The sequence below is a fragment of the Amia ocellicauda genome, chromosome 14 (genome assembly GCF_036373705.1).
Source record: "Amia ocellicauda isolate fAmiCal2 chromosome 14, fAmiCal2.hap1, whole genome shotgun sequence".
Lineage (NCBI taxonomy): Eukaryota > Metazoa > Chordata > Actinopteri > Amiiformes > Amiidae > Amia > Amia ocellicauda.
The window spans coordinates 14645961-14671876 of NC_089863.1; the positions used below are offsets into that span (position 1 = coordinate 14645961).

Sequence of the window (25916 nt, forward strand, 5' to 3'; positions counted from 1 at the left end):
ATTATTTGATGTTCTATCAAACACAGAGAAGTTCAGATACTATTATGTAAAAAGGAGTGTGTTGCTTTTACCAAAACGTGGATGGTCTTGTTTTGATTAGTAGACTGTCTGGTTCTAGAATATGTCATAATTGTCAATATTGTCTGAGATTTTGTATACCTACTCAGATCAAGTATTCCCCCCACCTCCTAATTTCAGAATGCGGGAGGGTGGGGAATGCTTCACATTGTTAGAAAGCTAAGAGTCTCAGCTTTCATTGGATACCAAACACTTTGCAAACAACACAACAGTGAAGAGTACACATGGGATTAAACAGAAGCACACAAATTTGATACCAGAGGAGTTTGTCAGTTTAAGGGATTACATTTTGTTAAATAAAAATGATTCCATGATTATCTCCAATTGTTTATATGTTCTATGCTTTCAATTCAGAGTACATTGAGACATTAATCTGCGTACATTTCAATAAAAAAATGAAAAATTGAGGTGTTCTAAAACTTTTGACCGGTAGTGTATATGAGAATTTCTCACATGCACTTTAAAAGTTTCATATGTATGTGTGTGTGAGTGTGTCATATGTGTGTGTGCACAAAAAGTTTAAATTATTTCCTAATCGACCCCTCATACATATGTGCAAGAGACACATACCATGTGAATACTGTGGAGTTCTCAACTGCAACAAAGGGCCTTGAGGGAAATAATATAAGTACTCAATCAAACCAGCAGAGAACATGGCTTTGTTTTGTGAGGTCAGAAACTGATCTGTTTCAAATCCAAAAGCCAATGAAAAGTGTTAGTGCTGCATTTGAAGTCTGTGATGCTTTCTTAAAGGACAATTAAGTGCCTTAATTGCAATATGTAAACATATGAAATATATTAAGCACTTACAAATAGATATGAGATTAGTACAACAGCAGCTTATTATAACTGTACATTAAAGTGCTTATGTTCCTACAGGTATTTAGTGCAGAACAGTGAGGTGGAAACTCATGCAATTATAGGGGGTGTAGGGAAAGTGAAGTAGAATAGAAATTACAGAATATGGGACTGTAGCAGCAATGAAAGGAAAGTTGCAATATCCCAGTTGGGGTAATAGTAAAAAGCAGCACAGTAATTCTGCTGATAGTCCCTTTACTCATTTAATGTAAGATTTCTCATGAAGATAAAAGCACTTATTTCCTAACCACAGTAACTATAGTTGGTCAAGACATGCATCTTATGATGCCCCGAAGCATTGTGCACCAGAGCCATAAACACACACATACACACACACACACACACACACACACAATGAAAAGGACGGACGGAATGTGTCCAGACACAAAGAAACACAGTGAAAAAAGGCTTGCTAATTATAATTATAATAAAAATGAGAATAACAACAACAATAACAGCTGCAGCAGCTATCTTTAGTGATCTGCATGTTACAATAGGGGAGCTATAGTAAATGTACAGCAGAATAGTTTAGTTACAGTAGGATGTGATAGAAAGGCAGTAGTTATTCTTGCATATAAGAATGGCAATAGCCTAAATTACAGAAGACATGTTGAAAAAGACAGAGGACTGTAGACAATTAGACTCACGATCATGTTAAAATAGTGGGTAATATGAAATCCAAGAGTATAGCCATGGTATCATAGGGATTAAAGTAAGAACTCAGTACAAAGGTCAAGTCACGATGAGTATGGGGAAAAAATTGCATTTTTGTAGTTTTTTTTTGCTGTGTGTGTGTGTCAGGAGAGGGAGGTAATATCTGATTGTGGGTGTTTAAGTGGGCATCTCCCAGTGCATCCCTCTCAGATCTATATAAAGCATGTTGTCTCCAGTGGGGTCCAGTAGAGTGAGGAAGAGTCAATCCTCTGTGTCCAGAGAGCCGCCGTAGTTACTGAGAGTCAGTGCTCTGTGTCCAGTGAGAATCCAGGAGGGTCAAGATGCTTTTCCTGCAGCTGCTGTTCTCTGTCCTGCTACTGAACACCTGCGAAGGTAAGACAAGAATTCCCATGAAATCAAACACAATCAACTCATGTCCAGTCTGTAATCTACCATGTCTATCTCTATCTATCCTATTCTCGCTATCCTATTCAGTACTGAGTAAATACTAATGTCCATTTAGCACCTAATCTCTGCCAACTAATTAAAACTTGCTATCATGGAAAACATGAGATTATGTATTGATGTTCTGTTTTCTTTTAAATAATATTCCACTAAGGAGAAAATGCATCTGGATCACACTTACATGGCCAAGGCCATTGCGGTTACTCTAAATGAGTGATCTCAAACTCAGTTCCTGGAGGGTCGTGTGTATACTGGTTTTCGTTCCAACCGAGTCCTCAACTACTTAATTTGACCAATTAATTTTTCAGTTTGACATATTTAAAAAAATATATTGCAAGGTATTTTGCAGTTGATGGTCTCAAAGTGCATTTGATCCAAGGTATAGTTGCTTATAAAATATCCCGGGGCCTGTATAGGTGTTTAAATGTATATAGCTAATTAAACAATTAGACTAATTAAGCAATTGAGGAGTCTGTTGGAATGAAAAGCCAGCATACACACAGCCCTCCAGTAACTGAGTTTGAGACCACTGCTCTAAATACTAGTGACCATCATGTTGCTGTTGTGTTATTGTGTTTGTTCTTTTTTTAAAATTATTGTCCACAGGGCTACGATCGGCAGCTGCAGAGTCTGGGGAGGGCACACAAACCTGAGGCAAGGCAATGTGTCGCATATCAGACAAATCTACACACACAGCTATGACTTGGTCCTGGTTGAGCTGGAGACTCCCTTCAAGTTGGTTCCCATCGCACTGCCCAATCCTGGCTCCATGCCTCCATCTAACACACTTTGCTTTGTCGCTGCCTGGCAATCCCTCCACAGTTTAAGTAAGTAAAGGTTGACAACACACACAACACCTGAACTAACTTTGCTGATCTTTCCCTGTTAATTTCTGCTGTCCCTATTAACCAAGCTGACCAACACCCAAGGCAGTGAACCCTATGAGTGTGGTGGTGACCTCCATTTGTAGCAATGGTGTCAAAATGCTGAGTGAGAAAATGCACTCCAGAGGACACAACATAGACAAATAACCAGCTTTACAAAGAATGAAAACTGATATTTAAAAAGGAGAAATAGACTGTATGATAAGAGCAATACAAAATAATAGGAAAATTGTAATTCCTGGAGTGAAGAAAGAAAGAGTGAATTGAAATCATCTCTTATGCACATTTATCCTGACAAAGTCACAATTCTTGCTACGGCTGCACCACCGGTTTTATATTGGTTTCCAGTAGTTGCAACATTTCACTGAACTTTGTTACATTGTACTTCAAAGAAGCCACACTTTCCCAGAGTTCACATGCTTATGTATATCGAATATAATTTTATATCATGATATTCCCATGGTGCAGTGGAGTATTCTGCTTATTCTGCTGTTGTTTTCATCCCTGTCAGACATGTGGCATCCAATGAGTGCGATCATTCAAGTCACGAGTTGTGGCAGACATTACCCACATCGATTCGACACATTCTGTGCCATCGGCAAGAGCAGTACAACTAGAATCTGCAAGGTAAGTCAGGGATCTCAGCCCTTTCTAATGTGATTATTCCAGTATGGGGTAAAGAAGGTAGGGATCCATTTTAAAGGACTTTTAAAGGACTGTCAATATCAGTAGTAGTCCATTAATATCATAAATATTGAATTTGTATCCACAGCTGCAAAAGCATTTTGGTACACATATCTTAACTGAGTCAGTCACCACTGAGGGCTGTGAGAATGTCAAATCAGTCACCCATATGAGCAAAGCTGTGGTTGTGTTTCTGGCCAGAGAGAATATGATACAAACAGTACAGCACAGACATGGTGAAGTCTTTGCGATGAATGTGGTGGAAATGGGCATAAATCAACTAGCAGGCCTGCAAGGGAGAGAATGGAGTGGAGTTTCATAAGGCAATGCAGACAGTGCTGGGAATGGACTTGCTCAGTGTGTGTGTGAAGTTGGTGCAGGATAGACATCTGCCTTTCAGCATTATGCTGCAAGTGAAAAGTTATATTTCCAACTGGAGGCCGATGTCCTTGATGTGCTTTGAAATTTGGCCTAAGCCTCCTGCCAATCGCCTCAGACCAGGATCCCTAACTTCTGCACACACTGAGAAATGTGTTGACTGGCCTAAGCACCCTTTCCTGTGGTGGGCTGTGTGTCAGAGTGTGTGGATGATGTGTGGATGATGTGTGTGTGTGTGTGTGTGTGTGTGTGGTGGGAGACTGGGATGTGGCTGTATTGGAGGACTTTCTAGAGAGATGGGATTAATTTGCAAGTGTTAATTGGACAGAGAGGACTGAAGTGCTGCTGGGGAAGTGGGGGCAGGCATCCTCAAGAATTGCCATCTGGGCAGCAGTGGAGCAGCAGAGAGTTGAATTGCCTGAGGTTATCCTGGCAGAGAGAAGGCAGAGCAGAAGAACTGGAAGAGCTTAGAAGAGCAGGTAGAGGAGAGGCGGGGGTGCTGGCACTGGCTGCTCCTTTGGCTCTTGTACAGAGGGAGGATGCTGGTAATCAATAATGTTGTGGCATCAGTGCTCTGGCAGAGGTTAGTGTATGTGGAGAAATGCAGTGACCATGTATTTTGTTGTGGTGCACTGATGATGTGGTTTCTCATGTTGGGGATGAGGGAGAGGTGTTGAACATATAAAGAATGTGATGTGATGACAATTATAGTTTTAAGGTAATTGGATTAGTCATGTAATCTAACATTTATCTCTATCCCCCTCACATTCTCACTCAGTCTCTCTCTCTGCAGGGTGACTCAGGTGGCCCTATGTTCTGCTATGCTGGGCGCAGTTACATCCTGTATGGGGTGATATCTGAGGGTCAGGCAGATTGCAACAATAAAGAGTCTGTACCAACCCTATTCAGTAAAGTCTCCCAAGAGGTTAACTGGATCAGGAGCATGATGCAAAATCTGGCCTGAGGCCTGGGGGGGGGAGAGCATCCCCTGTTTGCCTGCCTAGCTCAATGCACTGCTATACTCAAACCCCCGAAGAACCCAGAGTGATGTATATATGAAGCTGTCTTACACACATTTCACAGGCTTGATGAAAAAAATAGTGATCTGGGTTGAGTATGCCTCTGTGTGCCATGTATGTATCATTTGGGTGTGTAAGCATTAATCACACCTAGAAAGAGAGGGAAAGTCGGGGAAGAATACTGGAGATCCCCTTCAGTTTTAAAAATTTACAATAGGATACAAGAAAAAGAAAGAGAGAAAATGAGATGATAGGAAAGCCCCTCATACAACAGTGCAGCGGATAGTGAGCCAGAGAGAGAGAGAGGGAAATGTATGTTTTCTTTTGCAGTGTTCTATCTTTCGCTCTCTCTCTACCTCTTATCTCTGCCCCCTCCCCATTTCCCATCTCTCTCTCTGTCCATCTGGTGTGAGTCTGCTCTTGGCTCTGCTCTGCTCTGAGAGATCAGTTGTACTGTGTCTCTGCTGAACAGCTCAATAAAACTGCAAAGCATTCAAACACCTGGTCTGGGACTGTATTTCTGTACTGATCCATTAACTTACTCACTGACTGACTGGCAAAGAGTGTGCATTGTGCACAGTAAGGCTTGAATGTTAGATGTGAAGATCACAAAAACATTTAAGCGGTGTACTGTTGAAACTAGAGGACCCAGCTGGGAAGAAAAGTTGGTAACATTTTTAGTGTCCATTATAAACAATCTATTAACACATTATTAATTATGTTATTACTTGTTGTATGATTATAATTACAAATTATACATATATTATTAGACATTTTCATTTAAGCTTTTTGTTATAATAAGTTAATAATATATTTAATAACATACCTTGTGAAGACTGTACAGGAAAGTTGAAGAAAGTGTTTTGTGATAATTATATAATGTTTTATATTGGTGTTAGTATTAGAAATGGCTTGTATACAGACTGAGCAAATTAGCTTTATCTAGCCTAGCAAAACCAACAAAGTGGTTGTTAAAGATGCATCCTATTGAAGTTATTCTCCTTTCCACTTTGACTTCTGTTTTTGTATGATTAGAGAAATGGATTTGTCCGAATGTATAGCCCATGGGTTTTTCCAAATGTATCCACCCATGGGTTTGTCTGTGTGTGGATTTCCTGTTTCTCCTCTCAAAGCTAAATATGTTACCTCATTGTTAAGAAAACCACAAGATTGTACTGTTTGTATGCTGTAACAGGACCAGACATCTGCGTCCATGATGACCTCTTCCCTCGGGAAGGGCAGCCTACAACTTTCCAGAGCTTGCATTTTTTGAAGCTTTTGATTGGATGAATGGCCACAAGATTCTACGTCATTTTCCTATAAAGCTTCACTCATGTTTCTAAACATGAAGTTTTGCCTGAAGGATTTCCCTGACGTGGAGCTTCCAAGCCGGCTTGATTAAAGTTCTATTTGCTCAACGACTTTTCCAGTTATTTCAGAGACGGGTTCTACACCTTGTATTAAGTACTATAACATGACCTATTCATGCCGACATCAATCTATCATCATATTCTGCCATGCCATTTATTTGCTGCAATTGAACATATTATAAAGCTTATTTAATTACATATGCTATAAGAAGTTTGCATTATATGTTATAGCTCTACAAATAAGGTAAGCTTATAAGTACCATTTATAAGTCAATTTAATTGATGTATCTCTGAATTGTGATGTTTTTGCTCCATTCTATGGTTACAGGTATTCTGAAGCATTGCTTAATTCTAATATTTTGTAGCCATCTAATACATTTTAAGGTCATTGGGGTGGTTACTTTATTTTCAGTATTTTTTAGAAGCTTCTCTAGTGTCAATTGCCTTTAAAACAGAAAAGACTTGCTTTAGTCAGATGTGTGACAAAATTAAGAGTACTTCCAACAGGTCCATTTAAATTTCATTCTGGAATTCTGCCTGAAAAAGCTATTTCAATTTTAAACACACACACACACACACACACACACACACACACACTTATATATAAATGATTGTATTATTATACAATATTATTATATTATATTGTATTACTGAGGATCCAAATTAGCCTTTAAAAGTGTCCAAGCTAAAATGCATTCACGTGAATAATAATAATAATAATAATAATAATAATAATAATACAAATGACTGAAGTATGATTAATCATTTTAATGATATTGTATTCATTATCATGATATATACATGTTTTAACAGCTGTAATCACCCAGAAATAAAATCATTAGTATTATTATTATGAAAGCTTTATTAATTTAGTGTACCAATCTTTAAACATCAAGAAGGAATATGAGTCTTGATATGCGTCTTACCACTTTTACTTTTGAATTATTCTTATTCCTTAAATTCTTGTTTCTTTTCTTGTTTTAACCTTTATCTTCTCCTTTATCCTCTTCTTTTTCTTTGTCTTTGTTATTTTCTTCGACATCGTCATAATAATAATATTAGTATTTATGGCAGGCAGATTTATATAATGCAAGGTTTACTTGCATAATACATCGACAATACTATAGTTTCAAGATGCTACAATATAACTCAGATGCTTCTGTGAGAATACAGAGAGAGCACTCTGTAAACCAATAAACCAACAATCCAACACTTAAACAAAAGAGCAGAGAGTAAGGGATAATATCCAGGGAAAGGGTTGTGGAAGAGACAATGAAATTGATCATTTTAATATGTCTTGGAAGCTTTACTTAACATCAGTTAAGCAGGCAGTGTTGAGGGATCTCCAGAAACCCAGCGGACCTTTTGGAACAAAAACCTGAATACCCTTGAACAGCCTCACAACAACCTGAGCTCCCCTTCATTTAACCAGTAACTTTACTGGCTTATTTAATCAGCTGATCAACGAATTAAGATATTTATATATATATATTTTTTTTTTTATTTAATTGTACTGTATTTTATTTAATTTGGACCATGTTGCACAAGTTGTGCCACCATCATGAGAAAAGCAACTTGCCCAACAAGAGCAGAGTGGAGATAAGAGCTGAGACGCAAGACCACATACTCTTATCAGCCTGGTCTTTGGAAATGAATATAATTTGAAAATGAATGTTTAGTCATACTGCGCTAGGGTGCTCTTCATCAAACAACTGCAGAAAAGTAATTTTGTAATCCACATTTGTAGCAAACATACCAAAGAATAGTCAAGGCACAATAAAGGGGGTATCATTTAAGTATAATAACATAGTCAGGTTACATGGCTGGGCTATTGTAATTGCATGGTAGGAAAATTGTGTTGTAAAAGGGTGCTATGGCAATAGTCCAGTAACAAATGATTATTTTAGAATAGGACGTTATGGTAAAAGTACTTCATATCTGAATGGGTTACAGTGATACAGTAGGTAACTGTAAAAATACAGTGGATTAGTTGTGTTATAATTGGGGCTAAAGTAAAAGAAGAGGAGGACGGGGGGGTATAATAGAAAAGTCATATTTCATCTCTTTGTTATTGTAGAAAAACAGTGCAGTAGAAAAGTAATGTTTCAATGGAGGCTATGTTAACAGATGGGTTAAAATAGTAACATTCAGATAGGGATAACAGTACAGTAATACAGTGGTGTGCTGTAGTATAGCAGAATAGGCTACAATGAGGGGGTAAGAGTAGATGTTGTAGAATAGTCATGTTTAAACAGTGGCCTATTGCACATGTATTTACTGAACTAACAGCAGTGGAGGAGACTAGTTGTGTTGTGATGGGGGCTTTAGTAAAAGCACTTTAGTAACCGTAAAGAGTTATGTTTTGACTGTAGGCTTTATTAAAATCACAGGAGAATAGTCAGCCAATTAAGATGGGCTATTGTAATGGTGAGTAGAAAGCTGCAGTATTGTATGGTTATATCATATCATATGAGTTACATATTTGTGTTATAATAAGGGACTTGAGATACTTATCTGATGAAAGGGGGCTTTAGTAATGGCAGAGTACAAGAGTTTAGTTATAATTTGTTTTCAGTAGGATGTTTTGTGAAAGACACAGTAGAATGGTCCTTTTACATTAGAATATTAAATAAAGACATTCTAGATATAGCCTATAGATATGTCATTGACACATATACAGTTGTATTGGTATATTGCAAAAATAGACAACTGTATTACAATGATAAGCTTTAAAAAGTTCTCCCCGGGCAGGAACTCAAACACTTATCTCTGTTCTCATTGGGCAAGACACTAATCTGATGAAGGCAAAACACCTTGTGCAATGTGACAGAATAAAATACAATGAAATACAATATATTGTAATTAAATGATATAAAAGGAACCACACCTGTTTAATTATCAATGCTTTCAATTCTAAGAAGTCAGAACCCCCAGCAAACACATACCTGAAGCAGGAAGGTAATAATGGCCCAGATAGGAAGAAATTCATCCACATCGGTTATAATAACACCGATAAAGAACAAGAAGAGAATAAAAAGGATTTTATTACCCACAATAGAAGAGTTCAATAGTCATGTTTCTTATTTGGTCATTTTTACTTAATTAGGACTACAGCTGTATGGTGCATCTTTTTGTAATTTTTGTTTTATGGTTCTTGCTTTATGTGAATATATATTTCTGACAGACAACCTGGGTAAAACAATATAGTATAATTATTTGACAACAACAACAACAACAACAACATGGCAAACATGTTTAACATTGAAATTACATTGTATTAATAAAGCCTTATAAATGCATTATTACAATGTAGTAATAAACATGCTACTCCACAAGGTGGAAAACTCAATTATAGGGGGTGTAGGGAAAGTGAAGTAGAACAGTCATGTCAGAATATGGGTCTGTAGCAGCAATGAAACGACAGTTTGCAAAAGTCCCAGCAGTGGTTACAGTTAGAAACAGCACAGTAATTCTGCTGATAGTCCCTTTACTCATTTAATGTAAGATTTCTTATGAAGATAAAAGCACTTATTTCCTAACCACAGTAACTATAGTTGGTCAAGACATGCATCTTATGATGCTCAGAAGAATTGTGCACCAGAGCCATAAACACACACACACACTCCCACACCCAATGTCAATGAATGGACGGAATAGAGGTGGCCAGCACAAACACTAATTATAATATGCTAATTATAATAATAATACAAATGAGAATAGCAACATCAACAGCAGCAGCAGCTATCTGTAGTGATCTACATGTTACAATAGGGGAGCTATAGTAAATGTACAGCAGAATAGTCTAGTTACAGTAGGATGTGTTAGAATAACAATAGTTAATCTTGCATATAAGAATGGCAATAGCCTAAATTATAGTAGACAGTAGACAGTAGGGATTGAAGTAAGAACTCAGTACAAAGGTCAAGTCACGATGAGTATGGGGAAAAAATGCATTTCTGTACTTTTTTTGCTGTGTGTGTGTGTGTGTGTGTGTGTGTGTGTGTGTGTGTTTGTGTGTGTTTGTTTGTGTCAGGGGGAGGGAGGTAATATCTGATTGTGGGTGTTTTAGTGGGCATCTCCCAATGCCAGTGCATCCCTCTCAGATCTACATAAAGCATGTTGTCTCCAGTGGAGTCCAGTCGGGTGAGGAAGAGTCAATCCTCTGTGACCAGTGAGCTGCCATAGTTGTTGAGAGTCAGTGCTCTGTGTCCATTGTGAATCCAGGAGGGTCAAGATGCTTTTCCTGCAGCTGCTGTTCTCTGTCCTGCTACTGAACACCTGCGAAGGTAAGACAAGAAATCCAATGAAATCAAACACAATCAACTCTGTCACTCCTCTGTCCTTCCCGCTCTCTTTCTCAGACTCATGTCCAGTCTGTAATCCACCATGTCTCTCTCTATCTATCATATTCTCGCTCAGGCTCAGTGCAGCACAAATGCACTGTAGAGCTCATTTCAGTCAAATGTTGGGTGCATTAAACTGCCATCTCCTTCTCTGACTCTATGGTTGTCTATCGATCTATTCTTCCCTCTATCTCGCTCACTCTCTTTCTCTCTCTCTAACACTCAGTGCAGTGTGAATGGATTTTGTCTGCATTAAACATCTACCCATTGACCTCCCTCTTCTCTCTCATCCCGTCACTCTCCCTTTGTCTCTCCATCTCTCTCTCTCTGCAGTGTCCAGCAGTCCTCTCTTTGGGACTTTCATAGATGGGTCGAATCTTGATTATAAAACCCATTGGACGTGGCTTGTGGGAGTGGACGTCATCACAGGAAGCAGTGGGACAATCTATCCGGGCATTCTGGTTGGAGCAAAGTGGGTTTTGACAGCCCAGCACATCTTCAATGGGTAAGTGTGTATCCCCTACCCTACTGGACATGAACGGAGATCAACCAGTCTGGTTACAAAGTGGCCCAATAGGATAGAAACCCTAGAACTCCACCTGTACTGCCAGTAACTGTGTCGTCACAGCTATTTGCTGTTGTTTCCAAGACTAGTACCAATGTAGAAAGTATAGAAGGAAAAGTGGAACAATATAGTATAGCACAGGAACTCAATGTGGTGCAATACCAGCTATGCACCGTTACTTGCTCCCCCCCGAAACTCTCGCTATTCCTTATCTTACCACGGCTGTCGTTGGTTTAAGGTGGAGGAGATCACTGATTGGACTGGCCGTGGATTGTAGAGCCTGCAACCAACTACTGTCCTATCCTTGCAGAGTGCTTTTATAGTTAGAAAGGCAAACGATTCACATTAGGAACAGCAATTATTGGGTTTCAGAACTGAGTAAATACTAATGTCCATTTAGCACCTAATCTCTGCCAACTAATTGAAACTTGCAATCATGGAAAACATGAGATTATAAATTAATTTTCTTTTTTCTTTTCAATAATATTCCACTTACGATATGCATCTGGATCAGAATACTAGTGACCATACAATTGCTGCTGTATTGTGCTTATTTCTATGTTTTTTTTCATTGTCCACAGGGCTAGCATCAGCCGCAGCAGAGTCTGGGGGGGGGACAAAGACCTTAGGGAAAGCAATGTGTCGAATATCAGACACGTCTACAGGCACAGCTATGACTTGGCACTGGTTGAGCTGGTGACTCCCCTCAACTTGGTTCCCATCACTTTGCCCTATCCTAGATACATGCCTCCATCTAATGCACGGTGCTTCGTTGCTGCCTGGAAATCTCTCCGCAGTTCTAGTAAGGAATTACAGGTTGACAACACACACAACACCTTAACTAACTTTGCTGATTTGTCCCTGTTAATTTCTTCTGTCCCTATTAACCAAGCTGACCAACACCCAAGGCAGTGAACCCTATTAGTGTGGTGGTGACCTCCATTTGTAGCAATGGTGTCAAAATGCTGAGTGAGAAAATGCACTACAGAGGACACAACATAGACAAATAACTAGCTTTACAAAGAATGAAAACTGATATTTAAGAAGGAGAAATAGACTCTATGACACGAGCAATAAAAAATAATAGGAGAATTGTAATTCCTGGAGTGAAGAAAGAAAGATTGAACTGAATAATCTCTTATGCACATGTATTATTTCAAAGTAACAATTCTTGCTATGGCCGCACCACCGGTTTTATATTGGTTTCCAGTAGTTGGAACATTTCACTGAAAATTTTTACATTGTACTTCAAAGAAGCCACACTTTCCCAGAGTTCACATGTTTATGTATAGTGTATGTCATTTTATATCATGATATTCCCATGGTGCAATGGAGTAGATCTTATTCCGTTGTCGTTTTTGTCCCTGTCAGACAAGTGGCATCCAGTGAGTGCGGACATTGAAGTCACGAGTTGTGGCAGATATTACCCACATCGATTCGACACATTCTGTGCCATCGGCAAGAGCAGTACAACTAGAATCTGCCAGGTAATCAGGGAACTCAGCCCTTTCTAATATGACTATTCTAAATTTGGGTAAACAAGGTAGGGATTCATTTTAAAGGACTTTTAAAGGCCTGTCAAAGTAGGAAGTAGTTGTCTGTTAAAATCGTAAACATTGAATTTGTATCCACAGCTGCAAAAGCATTTCTGAACACATCTCTTAACTGAGTCAGTCACCACTGAGGGCTGTGAGAATTTAAAATCAGTCTCCCATATGAGCAAAGTTGTGGTTGTGTTTCTGTCCAGAGAGAATATGATACAAACAGTACAGCAGGGGATTCTGCTTAATGAATTGTTAATTAAAATGATGGCTATTCCTCATACATAAGTTCATATTTCCATTGTTGAGCCATTTACTTCCAGACAGATGATTGAGAGACAGTTGATGCAGCTTGGGAAGCTCTTGTCAGGGATGAAATACAGAAAGTGCCCTCCAGACCAAGCACATTCTGTAGCTTTTCAATGGACATGAAGATAGTGATTATACTGTTTTTACCACACAGACACGATGAAGTGTTTGTGATGAATGAGGTTGAGATGGACATATAATGATTAGCAGCCCTGCAAGGGAGAGGATGGGCTGCCGGTGGAGTTTCATAAGGCAATGCAGACAGTGCTAGGTACGGACATGCTTGGTGTGTGTGTGGAGTTGGTGCAGGATGGAGAACTGCCTTTGATCTGCTGGAGAGCAGTCATTATGCTGCTTGTGAAAAGTTATATTTTCAATTGGAGCCTGGAATTGGAGACATAGAGGACTACAGTGCTGCTGGGGCAATGGGGGCAGGCATCCTCAAGGTTTGCCGTCTGGGTGGCAGTGGAGCAGCAGAGCGTTGCATTGCCTGGGTTTATCCTGGCAGAGAGAAGGCAGAGCAGAAGAACTGGAAGAGCTTAGAAGAACAGGTAGAGGAGAGGCGGGGGTGCTGGCTCCTGTACAGAGGGAGGGTGCTGGTAATCAATGTTGTGTATGTGTAGAAATACAGTGACCATGTCTTTTGTGAGGAATTGACTGCGTTCAAAACCAATGTGGCTTTGCGAAGCACTGTAGATGGTACACGATGACATGAAGTCCAGTGTGGAGCAGTGTGTGACGTTGTGGTGCACTGATGATGTGGTTTGTCATGTTGGGGATGAGGGAGTGGTGTTGAACATATAAAGAATGTGATGTGATGACAATTATAGTTTTAAGGTAATTGGATTAGTCATGTATTCTAACATTTATCTCTATCCCCCCTCATATTCTCTCTCTCTCTCTCTCTCTCTATCTCTCTCTCTGCAGGGTGACTCGGGTGGCCCTATGTTCTGCTATGTTGGGGACAGGTACATCCTGTATGGGGTGGTGTCTGAGGGTCAGGCAGATTGCAACAGAAAAGTGTCTGTGCCAACCCTGTTCAGTAAAGTCTCCCAAGAGGTTAACTGGATCAGGAGTATGGTGCAATATCTCGCCTGAAGCCTGGGGGGGAGGGTGGACAGCGTCTCCTGTTTTCCTGCCTAGCTCACTGCACTGCTCTGCTTACAAGCCTGAAGAACCCAAAGTGATTTATATATGAAGCTGTCTTCCACACATTGATCTGGGTTGAGTATGCCTTTGTGTGCCATGTATGTATCATTTGGGTTTGTAAGGGATAGTCACACCTAGAGAGGGAGAAAGAGAGGGGAAGAGGAGGAAAGAATATTAGAGATTCCCTTCAGTATCTAAAATTTACAATAGGATGCGAGAGAAAGAGAGAGAAAAGGAGATGATAGAAAAGCCCCAACAACAGTGCAGCAGAAAGTGAACCAGACAGAGAGAGGGGGAAATGTATGATTTCTTTTGTACTGTTCTTTCTCTTTCTCTCTCCCTCTTCTCTCTGCCCCCTCCTCATTTCCCACCTCTCTCTCTGTCTGTCTGGTGTGAGTCTGCTCTTGGCTCTGCTCTGCTATGAGAGATCAGTTGTACTGTGTCTCTGCTGAACAGCTCAATAAAACTGCAAAGCATTCAAACACCTGGTCTGGGACTGTATTTCTGTACTGATCCATTAACTTACTCACTGACTGACTGGCAAAGAGTGTGCATTGTGCACAGTAAGGCCTGAATATGAGATGTCAAGATCACAAAAACATTTAAGCAGCCTTACTGTTGGAACTAGAAAGGGGCCCAGCTGGGTAGAAAAATTATATAAATAAATATATACTTCCATACTGTGACAGTGTGCGGATAGTGGTGCATGAAGGTAGGTATTTTAGGCTCACATGGTTCCCCATCTCCCTTTCCAAATGCTTCCTGACAGTGACGAATAAACGCCACACACCTGTAGGCCGGTACAAAGTCTGCACACCTATCTCACATCAAGCCACATAAAAATAGATCACACATACTACTCAGCACAAAATGGTAGTGAAAGGGACTGTAAAGAGAGGTGAAACAGAGTGAAAGAGAGAGTGGCCTGAATGAAGGGAGAGAAGAGAAAGAGACGCACAGACCACAAGGGCACACAACCTACTTTTGACTAACAACAACCCTTGGAAAATGAACCCAGAAAGAACATTGACTGCAACACTGCCAAATTCTCCTAAACAACATCGTATTACAGCAACCCAAAGTGACGACCCGGCACACACTCCACGCCGTGCCACAATACATACATACATACACACATAAACACTGTAATAATTTCTACAAAAATTAATATTATAATTGCAGTTTAATGACAATACTTTGAACTTTCACAATTTTAATATATTTTATACAGCTGTGTTGTTGATATAATTATGACTAGTAGATTAATAATCAGAAGAAGAAGTAGAAGAATGCTGTTTGCAATATGGGAAGTTAGAAAATAAATTATAATATAGTAATATCACATATTATTACAATGTGTGGTAATATAGAGACCTCTCAGTAATTCAATACAGTGCAGGCAGCAGCAGGAGTCCTTATCTCCCCTTTGTTCTCGTTGGGTAAGATGCTAATTTTAAGACAGCAGAACACCTTGTGCAACGTTGTTGAATAACATAAAAATACATTTAAATAAAATTAAATTGCAGCAACAATTCACTTCATTGTGGCTAGGTCTATCCAACTGGTTCGCTTCTAGACTTACATAGGATGAATTCTAGATAAAGGTGCTGGAAGAGACAGACTGATTTAAAAATGAAAAAGACATTCAAGTGTTTTAAAGACCTCACAAACACCCATATGTCTTGTTGGGTTGGATTCTAGTTGCTCAACAGGAGCAGGTTCACTTTGCTGATTTGCGGCTTGTGAGTCAATGGCGGCATGAAAACATATTATTTTCTCTTCAATGTAGTCATATATGTAATGTTCTTTAAAAATGTTTAAACAAGAAACACGTCTGTTGTCACAACAACAATGAGTTCTATGTTTACTTTATTACAATTGTTGCACTTGATTACCTGAATTAATACTATATTATAAGAAGGGTGTTACAAATATAAATGTGAAGGAATACATACATAAATAGATGAATAAAATAATGTTATAGACAATATGGAAGAGTGTAAATTGTGTGTGTATCTTTGCTGGGGCTGCATGATACATCTGTGAAGTGAGACAGGGAGATCCTATCTATGCTTCTTCCTGTAGTGATCAGATTGTAACAGACTCAAGTGGTCTCAAGTGCAGGAAGACGTGCATGTCTCCAGAAACCCAACATGCATCAAGCACAGATGACCCAACTGATATGATCCCTTTTATCACTGTTGTTTTTGATTATGTCTATTATTTATTATTAATTATTATTATTAGCATACATCCTAGTCCAAATGAGCTAACAAATGCAAATCTAATAGAATGCTGTCCCTGGCATGTGCCTACAAAGGTCTACAAAGCAACGTATCTGTATTTGTGTTTGTATTATTTATCATTACCATTATTATTATTAATAGTAGTAGAAATAGTAGTAGTAATAACATTATTATAGTACCATCATTATTGTTAATATCAAATCCCTATTATTATGCCCATGTTCCTGTATTGCCGGGCACACAGCTCAATACAGCATTGGTGGCAACACAACAGCAGTCTGTCCACCAGAGGCGGGTATAAGCACATATATAAAAGTAAGATTAAATAATAAACCGTGTAGGTGTGTCATGGAAAAGGGAAGCTGTAGATCGGAGTAAAAGGAAACATCTTGGGGAGGCCTCTATCCAGCCTTGTGAAATTATTCACCTCCCTTGGCATTTTTCATATTTAGTTGCTTTACAACCTGTAATTTAAATGGATTTTTATGTGGATTTAATGTAATGGACATACACAAAATAGTCCAAATTGGTGAAGTGAAATTAAACAATTTAAACAATTGAAAAATGGAAAAGTGGTATGTATTCACCCCCTTTGCTATGAAGCCCCTAAATAAGATCTGGTGAAACCAATTACCTTCAGATGTCACATAATTAGTAAAATAAAGTCAACCTGTATGCAATCTAAGTGTCACATGATCTCAGTATATACACACCTGTTCTGAAAGGCCCCAGAGTCTGCAACACCACTGAGCAAGGGGCACCATGAAGACCAAGGAGCTCTCCAAAGATCAGGGACAAAGTTGTGGAGAAGTACAGATCAGGGTTGGGTTATACAAAAAATATCCAAAACTTTGAATATCCCATGGCCCACCATTAAATCATTTTTTGTGTGAATTCTGTTATTCAGTGAAAAATAACGATAGGACTCGAATGCAAAACGTGACGTTTTTCATCAGGTTCCTACGGAAGTGTGCAGAAACCCCACCTCCTTGAGCAGTGCTTCGTTTTTCAGAAAATCGGGGTTCACAACCTATCGTTTTTAATTGTTGTGACATCTTTTTTCTGAGCAATATTTCGAATATTTGGAGGCGTTTTTGATGTTCACATTATTTTCAGTGGTTTCTTTAAGTTAGATTTCAATGATCTTCATCAGCAGTAATACACTTCTTTATGGTTTTGCACAGATCAATGTGATTAATGTTTGATTTAGGGTCTTGTCTGTGCCCCATTGCCCACTAGATGGCGAGAAAGTTGACCTTAGATGAAGCATTATAAAGGTTGGTACAAAATCAAACAGAATAATTATATATAAATGATTGTATTATTATACAATATTATTATATTATATTGTATTACTGAGGATCCAAATTAGCCTTTAAAAGTGTCCAAGCTAAAATGCATTCACGTGAATAATAATAATAATAATAATAATAATAATAATACAAATGACTGAAGTATGATTAATCATTTTAATGATATTGTATTCATTATCATGATATATACATGTTTTAACAGCTGTAATCACCCAGAAATAAAATCATTAGTATTATTATTATGAAAGCTTTATTAATTTAGTGTACCAATCTTTAAACATCAAGAAGGAATATGAGTCTTGATATGCGTCTTACCACTTTTACTTTTGAATTATTCTTATTCCTTAAATTCTTGTTTCTTTTCTTGTTTTAACCTTTATCTTCTCCTTTATCCTCTTCTTTTTCTTTGTCTTTGTTATTTTCTTCGACATCGTCATAATAATAATATTAGTATTTATGGCAGGCAGATTTATATAATGCAAGGTTTACTTGCATAATACATCGACAATACTATAGTTTCAAGATGCTACAATATAACTCAGATGCTTCTGTGAGAATACAGAGAGAGCACTCTGTAAACCAATAAACCAACAATCCAACACTTAAACAAAAGAGCAGAGAGTAAGGGATAATATCCAGGGAAAGGGTTGTGGAAGAGACAATGAAATTGATCATTTTAATATGTCTTGGAAGCTTTACTTAACATCAGTTAAGCAGGCAGTGTTGAGGGATCTCCAGAAACCCAGCGGACCTTTTGGAACAAAAACCTGAATACCCTTGAACAGCCTCACAACAACCTGAGCTCCCCTTCATTTAACCAGTAACTTTACTGGCTTATTTAATCAGCTGATCAACGAATTAAGATATTTATATATATATATATTTTTTTTTATTTAATTGTACTGTATTTTATTTAATTTGGACCATGTTGCACAAGTTGTGCCACCATCATGAGAAAAGCAACTTGCCCAACAAGAGCAGAGTGGAGATAAGAGCTGAGACGCAAGACCACATACTCTTATCAGCCTGGTCTTTGGAAATGAATATAATTTGAAAATGAATGTTTAGTCATACTGCGCTAGGGTGCTCTTCATCAAACAACTGCAGAAAAGTAATTTTGTAATCCACATTTGTAGCAAACATACCAAAGAATAGTCAAGGCACAATAAAGGGGGTATCATTTAAGTATAATAACATAGTCAGGTTACATGGCTGGGCTATTGTAATTGCATGGTAGGAAAATTGTGTTGTAAAAGGGTGCTATGGCAATAGTCCAGTAACAAATGATTATTTTAGAATAGGACGTTATGGTAAAAGTACTTCATATCTGAATGGGTTACAGTGATACAGTAGGTAACTGTAAAAATACAGTGGATTAGTTGTGTTATAATTGGGGCTAAAGTAAAAGAAGAGGAGGACGGGGGGGTATAATAGAAAAGTCATATTTCATCTCTTTGTTATTGTAGAAAAACAGTGCAGTAGAAAAGTAATGTTTCAATGGAGGCTATGTTAACAGATGGGTTAAAATAGTAACATTCAGATAGGGATAACAGTACAGTAATACAGTGGTGTGCTGTAGTATAGCAGAATAGGCTACAATGAGGGGGTAAGAGTAGATGTTGTAGAATAGTCATGTTTAAACAGTGGCCTATTGCACATGTATTTACTGAACTAACAGCAGTGGAGGAGACTAGTTGTGTTGTGATGGGGGCTTTAGTAAAAGCACTTTAGTAACCGTAAAGAGTTATGTTTTGACTGTAGGCTTTATTAAAATCACAGGAGAATAGTCAGCCAATTAAGATGGGCTATTGTAATGGTGAGTAGAAAGCTGCAGTATTGTATGGTTATATCATATCATATGAGTTACATATTTGTGTTATAATAAGGGACTTGAGATACTTATCTGATGAAAGGGGGCTTTAGTAATGGCAGAGTACAAGAGTTTAGTTATAATTTGTTTTCAGTAGGATGTTTTGTGAAAGACACAGTAGAATGGTCCTTTTACATTAGAATATTAAATAAAGACATTCTAGATATAGCCTATAGATATGTCATTGACACATATACAGTTGTATTGGTATATTGCAAAAATAGACAACTGTATTACAATGATAAGCTTTAAAAAGTTCTCCCCGGGCAGGAACTCAAACACTTATCTCTGTTCTCATTGGGCAAGACACTAATCTGATGAAGGCAAAACACCTTGTGCAATGTGACAGAATAAAATACAATGAAATACAATATATTGTAATTAAATGATATAAAAGGAACCACACCTGTTTAATTATCAATGCTTTCAATTCTAAGAAGTCAGAACCCCCAGCAAACACATACCTGAAGCAGGAAGGTAATAATGGCCCAGATAGGAAGAAATTCATCCACATCGGTTATAATAACACCGATAAAGAACAAGAAGAGAATAAAAAGGATTTTATTACCCACAATAGAAGAGTTCAATAGTCATGTTTCTTATTTGGTCATTTTTACTTAATTAGGACTACAGCTGTATGGTGCATCTTTTTGTAATTTTTGTTTTATGGTTCTTGCTTTATGTGAATATATATTTCTGACAGACAACCTGGGTAAAACAATATAGTATAATTATTTGACAACAACAACAACAACAACAACATGGCAAACATGTTTAACATTGAAATTACATTGTATTAATAAAGCCTTATAAATGCATTATTACAATGTAGTAATAAACATGCTACTCCACAAGGTGGAAAACTCAATTATAGGGGGTGTAGGGAAAGTGAAGTAGAACAGTCATGTCAGAATATGGGTCTGTAGCAGCAATGAAACGACAGTTTGCAAAAGTCCCAGCAGTGGTTACAGTTAGAAACAGCACAGTAATTCTGCTGATAGTCCCTTTACTCATTTAATGTAAGATTTCTTATGAAGATAAAAGCACTTATTTCCTAACCACAGTAACTATAGTTGGTCAAGACATGCATCTTATGATGCTCAGAAGAATTGTGCACCAGAGCCATAAACACACACACACACTCCCACACCCAATGTCAATGAATGGACGGAATAGAGGTGGCCAGCACAAACACTAATTATAATATGCTAATTATAATAATAATACAAATGAGAATAGCAACATCAACAGCAGCAGCAGCTATCTGTAGTGATCTACATGTTACAATAGGGGAGCTATAGTAAATGTACAGCAGAATAGTCTAGTTACAGTAGGATGTGTTAGAATAACAATAGTTAATCTTGCATATAAGAATGGCAATAGCCTAAATTATAGTAGACAGTAGACAGTAGGGATTGAAGTAAGAACTCAGTACAAAGGTCAAGTCACGATGAGTATGGGGAAAAAATGCATTTCTGTACTTTTTTTGCTGTGTGTGTGTGTGTGTGTGTGTGTGTGTGTGTGTGTGTTTGTGTGTGTTTGTTTGTGTCAGGGGGAGGGAGGTAATATCTGATTGTGGGTGTTTTAGTGGGCATCTCCCAATGCCAGTGCATCCCTCTCAGATCTACATAAAGCATGTTGTCTCCAGTGGAGTCCAGTCGGGTGAGGAAGAGTCAATCCTCTGTGACCAGTGAGCTGCCATAGTTGTTGAGAGTCAGTGCTCTGTGTCCATTGTGAATCCAGGAGGGTCAAGATGCTTTTCCTGCAGCTGCTGTTCTCTGTCCTGCTACTGAACACCTGCGAAGGTAAGACAAGAAATCCAATGAAATCAAACACAATCAACTCTGTCACTCCTCTGTCCTTCCCGCTCTCTTTCTCAGACTCATGTCCAGTCTGTAATCCACCATGTCTCTCTCTATCTATCATATTCTCGCTCAGGCTCAGTGCAGCACAAATGCACTGTAGAGCTCATTTCAGTCAAATGTTGGGTGCATTAAACTGCCATCTCCTTCTCTGACTCTATGGTTGTCTATCGATCTATTCTTCCCTCTATCTCGCTCACTCTCTTTCTCTCTCTCTAACACTCAGTGCAGTGTGAATGGATTTTGTCTGCATTAAACATCTACCCATTGACCTCCCTCTTCTCTCTCATCCCGTCACTCTCCCTTTGTCTCTCCATCTCTCTCTCTCTGCAGTGTCCAGCAGTCCTCTCTTTGGGACTTTCATAGATGGGTCGAATCTTGATTATAAAACCCATTGGACGTGGCTTGTGGGAGTGGACGTCATCACAGGAAGCAGTGGGACAATCTATCCGGGCATTCTGGTTGGAGCAAAGTGGGTTTTGACAGCCCAGCACATCTTCAATGGGTAAGTGTGTATCCCCTACCCTACTGGACATGAACGGAGATCAACCAGTCTGGTTACAAAGTGGCCCAATAGGATAGAAACCCTAGAACTCCACCTGTACTGCCAGTAACTGTGTCGTCACAGCTATTTGCTGTTGTTTCCAAGACTAGTACCAATGTAGAAAGTATAGAAGGAAAAGTGGAACAATATAGTATAGCACAGGAACTCAATGTGGTGCAATACCAGCTATGCACCGTTACTTGCTCCCCCCCGAAACTCTCGCTATTCCTTATCTTACCACGGCTGTCGTTGGTTTAAGGTGGAGGAGATCACTGATTGGACTGGCCGTGGATTGTAGAGCCTGCAACCAACTACTGTCCTATCCTTGCAGAGTGCTTTTATAGTTAGAAAGGCAAACGATTCACATTAGGAACAGCAATTATTGGGTTTCAGAACTGAGTAAATACTAATGTCCATTTAGCACCTAATCTCTGCCAACTAATTGAAACTTGCAATCATGGAAAACATGAGATTATAAATTAATTTTCTTTTTTCTTTTCAATAATATTCCACTTACGATATGCATCTGGATCAGAATACTAGTGACCATACAATTGCTGCTGTATTGTGCTTATTTCTATGTTTTTTTTCATTGTCCACAGGGCTAGCATCAGCCGCAGCAGAGTCTGGGGGGGGGACAAAGACCTTAGGGAAAGCAATGTGTCGAATATCAGACACGTCTACAGGCACAGCTATGACTTGGCACTGGTTGAGCTGGTGACTCCCCTCAACTTGGTTCCCATCACTTTGCCCTATCCTAGATACATGCCTCCATCTAATGCACGGTGCTTCGTTGCTGCCTGGAAATCTCTCCGCAGTTCTAGTAAGGAATTACAGGTTGACAACACACACAACACCTTAACTAACTTTGCTGATTTGTCCCTGTTAATTTCTTCTGTCCCTATTAACCAAGCTGACCAACACCCAAGGCAGTGAACCCTATTAGTGTGGTGGTGACCTCCATTTGTAGCAATGGTGTCAAAATGCTGAGTGAGAAAATGCACTACAGAGGACACAACATAGACAAATAACTAGCTTTACAAAGAATGAAAACTGATATTTAAGAAGGAGAAATAGACTCTATGACACGAGCAATAAAAAATAATAGGAGAATTGTAATTCCTGGAGTGAAGAAAGAAAGATTGAACTGAATAATCTCTTATGCACATGTATTATTTCAAAGTAACAATTCTTGCTATGGCCGCACCACCGGTTTTATATTGGTTTCCAGTAGTTGGAACATTTCACTGAAAATTTTTACATTGTACTTCAAAGAAGCCACACTTTCCCAGAGTTCACATGTTTATGTATAGTGTATGTCATTTTATATCATGATATTCCCATGGTGCAATGGAGTAGATCTTATTCCGTTGTCGTTTTTGTCCCTGTCAGACAAGTGGCATCCAGTGAGTGCGGACATTGAAGTCACGAGTTGTGGCAGATATTACCCACATCGATTCGACACATTCTGTGCCATCGGCAAGAGCAGTACAACTAGAATCTGCCAGGTAATCAGGGAACTCAGCCCTTTCTAATATGACTATTCTAAATTTGGGTAAACAAGGTAGGGATTCATTTTAAAGGACTTTTAAAGGCCTGTCAAAGTAGGAAGTAGTTGTCTGTTAAAATCGTAAACATTGAATTTGTATCCACAGCTGCAAAAGCATTTCTGAACACATCTCTTAACTGAGTCAGTCACCACTGAGGGCTGTGAGAATTTAAAATCAGTCTCCCATATGAGCAAAGTTGTGGTTGTGTTTCTGTCCAGAGAGAATATGATACAAACAGTACAGCAGGGGATTCTGCTTAATGAATTGTTAATTAAAATGATGGCTATTCCTCATACATAAGTTCATATTTCCATTGTTGAGCCATTTACTTCCAGACAGATGATTGAGAGACAGTTGATGCAGCTTGGGAAGCTCTTGTCAGGGATGAAATACAGAAAGTGCCCTCCAGACCAAGCACATTCTGTAGCTTTTCAATGGACATGAAGATAGTGATTATACTGTTTTTACCACACAGACACGATGAAGTGTTTGTGATGAATGAGGTTGAGATGGACATATAATGATTAGCAGCCCTGCAAGGGAGAGGATGGGCTGCCGGTGGAGTTTCATAAGGCAATGCAGACAGTGCTAGGTACGGACATGCTTGGTGTGTGTGTGGAGTTGGTGCAGGATGGAGAACTGCCTTTGATCTGCTGGAGAGCAGTCATTATGCTGCTTGTGAAAAGTTATATTTTCAATTGGAGCCTGGAATTGGAGACATAGAGGACTACAGTGCTGCTGGGGCAATGGGGGCAGGCATCCTCAAGGTTTGCCGTCTGGGTGGCAGTGGAGCAGCAGAGCGTTGCATTGCCTGGGTTTATCCTGGCAGAGAGAAGGCAGAGCAGAAGAACTGGAAGAGCTTAGAAGAACAGGTAGAGGAGAGGCGGGGGTGCTGGCTCCTGTACAGAGGGAGGGTGCTGGTAATCAATGTTGTGTATGTGTAGAAATACAGTGACCATGTCTTTTGTGAGGAATTGACTGTGTTCAAAACCAATGTGGCTTTGCGAAGCACTGTAGATGGTACACGATGACATGAAGTCCAGTGTGGAGCAGTGTGTGAAGTTGTGGTGCACTGATGATGTGGTTTGTCATGTTGGGGATGAGGGAGTGGTGTTGAACATATAAAGAATGTGATGTGATGACAATTATAGTTTTAAGGTAATTGGATTAGTCATGTATTCTAACATTTATCTCTATCCCCCCTCATATTCTCTCTCTCTCTCTCTCTCTCTATCTCTCTCTCTGCAGGGTGACTCGGGTGGCCCTATGTTCTGCTATGTTGGGGACAGGTACATCCTGTATGGGGTGGTGTCTGAGGGTCAGGCAGATTGCAACAGAAAAGTGTCTGTGCCAACCCTGTTCAGTAAAGTCTCCCAAGAGGTTAACTGGATCAGGAGTATGGTGCAATATCTCGCCTGAAGCCTGGGGGGGAGGGTGGACAGCGTCTCCTGTTTTCCTGCCTAGCTCACTGCACTGCTCTGCTTACAAGCCTGAAGAACCCAAAGTGATTTATATATGAAGCTGTCTTCCACACATTGATCTGGGTTGAGTATGCCTTTGTGTGCCATGTATGTATCATTTGGATTTGTAAGGGATAGTCACACCTAGAGAGGGAGAAAGAGAGGGGAAGAGGAGGAAAGAATATTAGAGATTCCCTTCAGTATCTAAAATTTACAATAGGATGCGAGAGAAAGAGAGAGAAAAGGAGATGATAGAAAAGCCCCAACAACAGTGCAGCAGAAAGTGAACCAGAGAGAGAGAGGGGGAAATGTATGATTTCTTTTGTACTGTTCTTTCTCTTTCTCTCTCCCTCTTCTCTCTGCCCCCTCCTCATTCCCCACCTCTCTCTCTGTCTGTCTGGTGTGAGTCTGCTCTTGGCTCTGCTCTGCTATGAGAGATCAGTTGTACTGTGTCTCTGCTGAACAGCTCAATAAAACTGCAAAGCATTCAAACACCTGGTCTGGGACTGTATTTCTGTACTGATCCATTAACTTACTCACTGACTGACTGGCAAAGAGTGTGCATTGTGCACAATAAGGCCTGAATATGAGATGTCAAGATCACAAAAACATTTAAGCAACCTTACTGTTGGAACTAGAAAGGGGCCCAGCTGGGTAGAAAAATTATATAAATAAATATATACTTACGTACTGTGACAGTGTGCGGATAGTGGTGCATGAAGGTAGGTATTTTAGGTTCACATGGTTCCCCATCTCCCTTTCCAAATGCTTCCT

General features: G+C 39.2%; 2 protein-coding genes and 1 long non-coding RNA gene across 3 annotated transcripts; all 3 read left to right on the top strand.

Moving 5' to 3' along the window:
• The first annotated feature begins 2669 nt into the window (after positions 1-2669).
• On the top strand, positions 2670-5518 carry LOC136768836 (uncharacterized). Its single transcript, XR_010822039.1, has 3 exons — positions 2670-2882; positions 3451-3566; positions 4795-5518. It is a non-coding gene; the product is annotated as an uncharacterized LOC136768836 (long non-coding RNA).
• Positions 5519-10507: 4989 nt separating this feature from the next.
• LOC136768825 (plasma kallikrein) lies at positions 10508-14779 on the top strand. The gene is made up of 5 exons (XM_066723206.1): positions 10508-10676; positions 11067-11238; positions 11880-12100; positions 12670-12785; positions 14076-14779. Exons 1-5 carry the CDS (start codon positions 10625-10627, stop codon positions 14244-14246), a joined length of 732 nt encoding a protein of 243 aa, XP_066579303.1. The 5' UTR covers positions 10508-10624; the 3' UTR covers positions 14247-14779.
• Positions 14780-21362: 6583 nt separating this feature from the next.
• LOC136768826 (plasma kallikrein-like) lies at positions 21363-25634 on the top strand. Its single transcript, XM_066723208.1, has 5 exons — positions 21363-21531; positions 21922-22093; positions 22735-22955; positions 23525-23640; positions 24931-25634. The coding sequence occupies exons 1-5, from the start codon at positions 21480-21482 to the stop codon at positions 25099-25101; spliced, it is 732 nt and encodes a 243-aa protein (XP_066579305.1). The 5' UTR covers positions 21363-21479; the 3' UTR covers positions 25102-25634.
• The last annotated feature ends 282 nt before the right edge of the window (positions 25635-25916 follow it).

Bases quoted from the DNA above. Each gene is read 5' to 3' on its own strand.
- LOC136768826 (XM_066723208.1), top strand. From the start codon at position 21,480: ATGCTTTTCCTGCAGCTGCTGTTCTCTGTCCTGCTACTGAACACCTGC. The intron at 22,956-23,524 runs GTAAGGAATTAC...TGTCCCTGTCAG, and splicing joins GAAATCTCTCCGCAGTTCTA to ACAAGTGGCATCCAGTGAGT. The intron at 23,641-24,930 runs GTAATCAGGGAA...CTCTCTCTGCAG, and splicing joins GTACAACTAGAATCTGCCAG to GGTGACTCGGGTGGCCCTAT.
- LOC136768825 (XM_066723206.1), top strand. From the start codon at position 10,625: ATGCTTTTCCTGCAGCTGCTGTTCTCTGTCCTGCTACTGAACACCTGC. The intron at 10,677-11,066 runs GTAAGACAAGAA...CTCTCTCTGCAG, and splicing joins GCTACTGAACACCTGCGAAG to TGTCCAGCAGTCCTCTCTTT. The intron at 12,786-14,075 runs GTAATCAGGGAA...CTCTCTCTGCAG, and splicing joins GTACAACTAGAATCTGCCAG to GGTGACTCGGGTGGCCCTAT.